A 9,182-nucleotide genomic window follows, 5' to 3' on the forward strand; every position below is an offset into this window, starting at 1 on the left:
TAGTTACTATAGTAAAAACATGGTTAATTAACATGGTTAATTTAATGAGTTAACACATACACATGCGAGTTCACACAGAATAAAAACTATAAATTTTCTCTGTCATGTAGATCAAGGTGTAGGTCATTTTTATTTACCGTATGCCGATCATTTATCTTCTGTGATCTTTGATCGTATAGCGCTCAGCCTACGTAAGGCTTCATATACAGTTGTCTATTTAAAATCAATGTGGTGAACAAACAGATGATCACACCACACTATAAATATGTGTTTTTTCGTCTTTTATTATCTTATTTGCCTTTTTAGAGCACTTTTAGCTGTGCAGTAGCGCAGACGTTTACATTAGTTTAGCGGCGAAGGTCCCGAGGTTGCCATATTTTTTCGTACAAAAACATCAGCCAAATATGCATTCAAAGCTAGGCGGAAAACTGCAGGCTTAGAAATACTGTAAGACTTGGCAACACTGGAAGGTCCTGGCAGATCGCAGGCCGGATTTTCGCAGAAAAAAGGGATCAGTGAATCTGAAAATGCACACACTGGAAAAACTGGTACATATAACGACTTTCTACTTGGGGACCTTGATATAAATGTAGCGGTCAGCAATAATCTGCCATGGTTCTTCTTTAAAATGAGACCAAACTTAACTCTGTGCTCCCAAGCTTCAAATATTTATGACAGTTTTTTGACATGGACATTTTTGTCCACTATGGACCTATGTGTAACTTTTTTTAAGTGACGCACAAGGGTTAAGTACAATACTCAAGTAAATGTACTTCGTTACTGTCCACCTCTGGTCTTGGGCGCCCAAGTCTGATGCACTTGAGAATCAAAGGCTATCCAATCTGGTTCAATCACCCAGAAAATCTGCTGCAGCTCAAATCGCTGAAAAACTTAATGCTGGCCATGATAGAAAGGTGTCAAAACACATAGTGCATTGCAGTTTACTACACATGGGGCTATATAGGGGCAGACCGGTCAGAGTGCCCATGATGACCCCTGTTTTCCACTGAAAGTATCTACAATGAGCACATGAGCATCAGAACTGGACCATGAAACAACGGAAGAAGGATGCCTGTTTTAATGAATCATGTTGAGATCAGGTAAATGGTTGAGTGTGTGCGTTGTTTACCTGGGAAAGAGATGGCAGCAGGATGAACTATGGGAAGAAGGCAGGCCGGCTCTGAGCAATGTTCTGCTGGGACACCTTGGGACCTGGCATTCATGTGGATGTTAGTTTGACACGTCCTGTACCACCAACCTAAAGATTGCTGCAGACCACATACAGGCCTTTATGGCAGTAGTGTTCCCTGATGGCAGAGGCCTCTCTCACAGAATAATGCTCCCTGTCAAACTGCAAAAATTGCTCAGGAACATGACAAAGAGTTCAGGGTGTTGCCTGGCCTCAATATTCCCCAGATCTCAATCTCGTTATGCATCTTTGGGATGTGCTGGACCAACAAATCCAATCCATGGAGGCCACCTCGCAACTTGCAGGACTTAAAGGATCTGCTGCTAATGTCTTGGTGTCCACAGGACACAACAGGACACATTCAGAGGTCTTGTGGCATCTATGGCTCAAATCATCAGAGCTATTTTGGCAGCATGAGGGGGACCTACACAATATTAGGTAGGTGGTTTTAATGTTCTGGCTGTTTAGTGTATAACTCTACACTTGTATTATAAGTCAATCATTGTATACTTTTGTATATAATTTTTTATTTCTATTTTTTATTAGGCTAAATATCTGAGACAAAGTTAATACAAGGTGTCCTGAGCTATAGAAGAGCAACCAAATATACAAGTAACGTCAACCCTCTGTTGCTTTATCATTTTAATAATTTAATTGCCATCGAAAAAGTGCAAATAAATTAATCAATTAAAAAGCAATTATAATTACTATGCACTTTGTTATTGTGTCTTACATGAAAGTGCATTTGCATCGAATGCAGCATCCATAGCAGGATTTTGCAGTCCATCTCTGATATTCTCTTTAGAAGAGGATTTTGGAAGGAAATAAGAGAGAGCTGTGTAAGTCTACTTGAATGAGGGATGCTTTACAGCAGTGGGGAAAGCACTCAGGGCCTTGTCGGATGTTGTGTAACACATACAAATAGCCATGCCAAACACTCATTAATTTGATTGGCCTTCACCATGAAGAATAAAAGCCACCTGGCTCATTTTGTTTTAAAAAAGAAAAATGCTAATGTTGTGGTGACTCGCTTGCTGGATGCTCGTTTTTACCCGTTGGATCCATTTATGTTTGTATAAACGGTTATTACATTGAAAGGAAGACAACTTTTCATTGTGCATGTTAAATTCAAAGTGAGTGAAAGTTAGTTACTTGGAGGCGATAAACACAATGAATGCCTGAGTCAGTGAGAGGCTGGTTTATGTGACGCCTTGCACACTTCCATTAAGACAATAGAATGCAATGTTTTAGCAAGGAACAATGTCTCTGCCATTCATCAGGAGATGTGTTTAGGTAGAGTGGAAGAGAGTGGAGCAGGGATCAGTGAAGACCGCAGCAGAGAGTTAAGAGTTATTTGACAGGGTGACTTGCATTTGACTAATGAAATGAACCGTGAGTTGTACGCCAGCTGTGCTCAGTTGGTGATGCTAGCGAGAGTAATGTGTTTTTCAGCTGGAATTGGGCCTATCCTATTGTGAAGAATACATTACAGGTCATGACACCCGTGGGATCCTGGAGTGTTTAGCTGAGACACAACCGTCATGCAGCTGCCTGGTGTTAGTGCACTTGAATAAAACAAAAACAAAGTGCCTTTGAGATGTAAAAACCTAAAGAACTTTTTTTTTTTTTTTTTTAAAGAAACAACTTTTATTTCAACTGTGTTTGCAACATACCAATGTTTGTTTTTTTTCTTTTGAAATTTTATAAATGAATGTCTTATCTTGACCACCATACCTTTAATAAAAATAAACATTATTAGAGGTGACTAACAACAACTATGGTAACATGTGCCTTATTTGATCAAAATATATAAGGTTGCAATTTTATACATTATGAGACAAAAATGCTTGAGAACTCAAAAGTCAGATGTGAGGGAACTGAATACACAGTTTTACACACAGTCTTATAGAAAGAACTGACATGAGAGAGCGCCTTTTTTCACATTAATGAAATGAAAAAATGAGACAGCAGAACAGTTCATGCAAAAAAGGTTGATTCAATTATCAAAAAGCAAATGAAAAAAAAAACTATGCAAACTCAAAAGACCAAGTTGTTTATGATTCAATATCAGGTACTTCAATAAGAACAATGATAAAACAACAGAACAGAAACAGAAATAATAATAATAATAATAAAAAATAGATATAAAAAATAAACAAAAATAATATTAAATTAAGAGAGCCATGCATTTAGCAAGGCAAACAGTAGTATTTGAAACTTGGATGCAGCGTTTATGGATGTCAGTCATGTGTATGACACAGCTCTAATTCACATAATTTTGAAAAAAAATAAACACATGCTTCTTTTAGAATCCATTTTACATCCAAATCTGAGACAGATCTTTTACACAAGTCCCAGAAAAGAACATGGCCTTCTCTTTATTATTCTGATTTTTTTTTTTTCTGATATTTTCTTCAAAGTCATATCCCATTCCTCTCTGTGATGTGCCATAATGGTAGATATATTTATATATATATATACGTAGTTATATTTTCCCTTTGTCGTTTGATACATAAAGTGAAATCATTGCGAGTTGTTTGGCTGTGGTCTCTTAGTAGGCAAACAGGAAGGGGAGGAGCTTATGTAGGATCAGCAGAGTGACGTAAAGGAGTGGCTCAGTGGTTGCCATGGCTCCGGAACCTGCACAAAAAACAAAACAAAAAAAAAATGTGACCCCAGAGAGAGAGAGACAGAAATGCTTGTTAGATCACAGTGCACGCTCAAATAAAATAAATATCATCAGTTTTTGTTTTTTCAAATATTCATTTATATATTCATTTACCAAGAACATTAGCATTAGTTTGGAAAACGGAGCATTTTCATAGCTTTTAGTCTGAGGAAATGTATTGTATCCAAATCTGATTCAGCATGTGAACCAAATTTCACGTTATTAAAGTCCTTCAAATGGCTCTTTCATAACGACTGCTCAGAAATTGACAAGAGCAAAACACACTCAGCTCTCGTGGAGATGTTAAAAAAAATGGCACACATGGAAAGGAGAGCCCTATAATGTAAGCTACATGCCCTTGTGCGGAAACTACATGACATTTCCTCTCTGTGACTGACAGCAAAACAGCAGCCCACGGGCCTTTTGAGTGCTAGCTAACAACGCCACAGCAGTATACAGAAACAGATTGTGAAAGAACGCACTTACACAAACACAAGAAAATACCAGAAGGATACATTTTGATCACACATCCCTCCAATATAGACATGTTCGCAAGACATAAACACACTGGTAATGATTCATTGCTTAACGGAGCTGCAGCGCTGCTGACTTTTAGAGTGTGAAACGGCCGTCTGTTTTCTACAGTTCTGATTTTCCCATGGCCATTTCTCACAGAGCTTCTTTACTCTTACTCTCCCGAAGAAATTAGCATGGCGTGCCAGGGCGCCCCGTGACAGGAACAGCAGCTAGCACAACATCACACCAGCTCTAGAAGCATGTCTTACAGTGGGCTCCTGGAGCGTGTCCATATGTCTTAAGAAGCCACATTTATTTTGCTTCCTCTCTTCTATCATCATTATTGCAGAGGGAAAAGGATGGTGTTGTACTCGTGCATGGTTGGTTGATTTGGTGCAGGGTGGTTGTAAAACGGTGTGATTCAATTTCATGCTCTTTCTGCAAAGTCAAATATTACAGCAGGGCTAACTCTTGATTTGACACAAAGAAACATTCAGCTTTTCTTTCTGAATTACTGAGACATCTCCTTTCGAAAATTAACCATGTTTTTACTACAAATAAAACCAAAAAACATGGTTACTACAGTTATAACCACAAATTAACCATGGTTTTGCTACACCATGATATTTGTAGTAAAACTGTGGTTATACAAATGGTAGTTAATACACAAAAAAACAACAAAAAAAACAGGGTTAATACACTTTTACTATAATAAAACCATTTGCTCCATTCTGACCAAGAGACTTCACCAGCATGTGATATTTTAAATGCTTCAAAACAGTAAGTCATTTTGCAAAGCAATTTGTTTAATTGATTCAAACTTTCGAAAAACTCCATCACTACCACTTCCAAAGCTTGCACAGTCATATCATGTTAGCTTACCTGAGCATAACCGACTTCCATCCACTCCTTCGATTTCACACAGATCTATCATTGAAAACATGGATTGCTGGAATAACTTGTGGTGTAACAAATGACATCAGTGGTGAGGAAAGAGTTAAAAACTGACATTTTGAAGGTATAGTAGGCCTGAAACCTTAGGATCTTCCATAAATCTTCCTTCAAAATGTCACTCTGCATGCAAAGAAAATCTCTTACCAAGGGATATGATAGATGCACACTAAACAACGGTAAGTGAAAACATGAACAGACGTGCAAATCAGCTAAAATGGCAAAGTCATGACCCTGACTGCTTTGGAAATAATTAGTCAGCATCGACGCAGAGGGCTTCTGTGTCCAGCTCATTACTCACATGTCATCAGTAATCTCCTCCTCTTCCTCATTTAACCCTCTAGAAAAGAACGTTAATCTGTCTGTTCGCTTAATAACATATTTAATGAACACACCCCAGTGATCAGGGTCAGTGCCACTTTTAATAATATTTGTATAACCTTTGAGGGATTATGGTTCTCATACAGTGTGTAGAAGGACATATAATAATGGGAAAGGTAAATTGTATCCCCGCAAAAACCCATGTTGTTAGTTTAATAATTCATGCTGGTCCAATAAGGGCAAATTATCTGAATCGTTTAGTTCTGCTGAATTGAATATTAAGGATATTTAAGAAAAATGCGAATTTAGGCACGTCCTCAGCAGACTGACTGCATGCATGAATATTTAGTCTCTAACATTCATTTCTGGGTCATTTGTTCCCATTGCTCCTTTTCTCACTCTTTTAACTATATGCTACATTAAGCATCCTGCCTCAGGTCTTGCCACAACCTTGAGATTACATTTTTTATGTGGACTAGTCACTGTAAGAAGCAGATTTTTCTTAACTTTCCCTGTTCTTAAATGTATCGGCTCACAGCGATATTCACTTCCGTCCAGCCCTCGGGCCAAGTAGAAATGACCTGACATTCTGCATTAGTGTCCCCTGATGCAATGCAGGGAACATGGTTATCTTAATGATGGCAAATCATCCTGATGTATGTGCAGCCCACTTCTGAATCATATTATATTGGTGATAACATCAGTATTATAACTGCAGTGTTCTTGCTACATTACAGAATTTTTGAAAATAAGTCACGTCACATTTTGCTTTTATCAGTTGTTTTCACTCCCTTCTGATCTCAGCAGGTGTTCTTAAGCGGAGCTATAATGGCCCTTGAGGGCCCACTGGGAGATCAGAAGCAATGGACTCTAAAGATAAAGGATTAGAGGGTTACTTGTGATCATATCTGTTGAGCTGAGGACATGTTCCTCTCCCTCTGAGGGATAATGGAGTTTCAGCAGCACATTCTACACACCTTAAAATCCAATTGACTATGGATTGTTGAAAATGTGCTTTATAAGCTACATGCATACATTGGGCTGCCCCAGTATGCCTGTGAATGCAGAGGCTGATGTAGTAAATCAATGACACCTGCAAATGATTTTTCGTTTCAAGTACTTAAGATGCTGATGGATCTATAATGAGTTATAATATGAAAAATATGGTCCAAAATGGCATTGATTATGATATCTTCACATACAGTAAGCCTATGAAAAAAATAAAGAAAGAAAGAAACAAAAATTGATAACGGAAAAGACAAGGAAGGTGACACTTGTTCCCTCTGGACAAGAGCAGAGCTTCAGTGAACAAAAGGATTTATGGCTGAATGGCTGAACAAGAGGCTAAGCCAACACGCTCAGTATACATACTGATCATTTTTAGCCATTTTACATTTATGAAAAGACACCCAAACAATATGTTTTTGCTTAAATGCTCTATGTTTTTGGCAGCAGCTATTTACATTTATATCTAACCAGATGGAATATAGTATGGAATTGAGTTTTTGTTCTTACAATGATGAGCGATATCTTTCGGTCAGCTTTTTGGTTACTATTTCTGTGACATAGCTCCAGGTGGCCACACCCACACCATAAATTTACTGGACTGAAGAAGTGCTCCAAGTGTATATTAAACATTAAAACATGGATGTGTTCTTAGTTTTACTCTTTTCAGCTGGAACGCTTACTGACAGAAAACGGCTTGGTTTGAAAGTGACTTCTGTGTGAGCTGTGCTTCACAGATTGCTATACTATTGGCAATTGACAATGGACCTCTTTTGCCCACAAAATTTCACCAATGTCACCGCACCTTAACACATGATTGTTCTGGAACGTGTTCTGACAAAGCCAACCAAAACAAGCCATGTAACATGGGTTCATTTATTCAATAGAATTCACACACAGACACAACGTTCCCGTGAAAGAAATGTAGAGTGTGACGGAATAAGAGGGGAGTGTCTCGACGAAATAAAACTGGTCATAGGAGACCAGATGGAAACAGTAATGCATCCACCTGACCACTTGTGTTTGGATCATCTAAAATACTTATTACTAGGTGGAAACAGGGCCTGATAGAAGGCGCAAACTGTCCTGATTGGCTATTTTGTGATCGACTGCAATGTATTACCATTTTTGCATTTGGTGTGGATGGACAAATTGCTTCCAATGGAATAGTCATGTTACACCTGGTTAGTGCACGGTGTAAGTGTAAAACTAAGTAAGATGCAAAAGATGCAACAGTAGTAAATAATGGCAAATACTGTGTAGCAGCAAATAGCATCTTGTTTACACTACGTGCAATAGTGATACATGTTATCAATACAGGTGCAAATAGAAATAACATTCTATTTAAATCTTTAGGGATTGTCTGAGTTGTGATGGGTGGGGTTAGTGAAAACAGTCTTTGATTGAAATAGCTGACAACAAGTCATATTTTTCTCTAGATTGGCCATTTATTCTGTCACCTCCTATTTTTAAACCTCTTTCTACACCGATTTTAGCCAGCTATCATATATCTATTATTCATGCTCTAATGCTTCATGTTCAGGCTTACCTTCATCTCTCTCTCTTTCTCTCTCTTGCTGTCTATGTGAGTTATGTAGCCAAACAAAAACTAGATTGAGACAATGTTCCCTTGATTTCCCAAGTGGAGTCAGCAGGTACACAGCTAAACACAGTGTCCCAACATGACAGAAGCTTAGATGAAACAATTAACACTCGCCTAAGAGTGCTGAAGTGCTTCCCACACAGTGACAATGCACAAACATTTCCAGTTAAAACATGTCTGCGGCAAGGGGGTCTGCAGCTGGATGAGACTCATCAGGTAAGTGTGAAAGCTGTCCAGCAGCACTAAACACTGGGCTTCTCCCCTCAAGCATGCAATCAGCCCACCATCACAACCCCCTGTGCTCACTCTCAAGGGGGAACGCAATTTGATAACAGGTGTTTTAAGTTTGCAAAATGTGTGGGAGGCAAAAAATGTGCTTGAAAAATAAGTAAAACTGACACACGTGTGTTCTGTAGAATCATCATGCATGCAAAATAACCTGATTGATGTCTGAGAGCGTTAGATCAAGAGGGAACGTTGAGTTCTGAGAAAACACACTCACACACAAACAGAGACAGCTGTGCAGCTGGAGTGATATAAACTTATCAAGGGCGCCAAGGTCACCAGAGGTGGCATTATGATTTGTGAGTAGAGATTGCATAAGCCAGTTTGTGCTTCTTCTCTTCTTTTTCTTTCTCTGTTTGTCTTCATTTTGTTTATTTTTGTCTTTCTCAAACTCTGCCAAAATAAAAGGATAGTTCATCCAAACAATGAAAACTCTGCCATCATTTGCTCACCCTCATGTCTTTCCAAAGCTACATGACTTCCATTCTTCTGTGACACACACACACACTAGTGCTGGGCGGTATGACCAAAAATTTATATCACGGTATTTTTCAAAATTATACCGGTTTCACGGTACAAGACGGTATTTTTTTTTCATGCATGACCGAGTGTTAACCATATTTTCTACTGATTGAGAGGCGAAA

The 9,182-nt window shown here is 38.5% G+C and overlaps 1 protein-coding gene across 3 annotated transcripts in view; it reads right to left on the reverse strand.

Moving 5' to 3' along the window:
* Nucleotides 1-3,336: 3,336 nt before the first annotated feature.
* LOC107711504 (V-set and transmembrane domain-containing protein 2B-like) overlaps nucleotides 3,337-9,182 on the reverse strand; it is an 18,480-nt gene continuing 12,634 nt past the window's right edge. For all 3 annotated transcript variants that reach the window (XM_016516501.1, XM_016516496.1, XM_016516508.1), the window contains one exon: nucleotides 3,337-3,829. In XM_016516501.1, coding sequence (XP_016371987.1) covers nucleotides 3,741-3,829 — 89 coding nt within the window. In that variant the 3' untranslated portion in view covers nucleotides 3,337-3,740. The remainder of the gene's footprint in view (nucleotides 3,830-9,182) is intronic.

Source organism: Sinocyclocheilus rhinocerous, unplaced genomic scaffold, assembly GCF_001515625.1.
Source record: "Sinocyclocheilus rhinocerous isolate Xijiao unplaced genomic scaffold, SAMN03320098_v1.1 scaffold1845, whole genome shotgun sequence".
In the NCBI taxonomy this organism is placed as follows: domain Eukaryota; kingdom Metazoa; phylum Chordata; class Actinopteri; order Cypriniformes; family Cyprinidae; genus Sinocyclocheilus; species Sinocyclocheilus rhinocerous.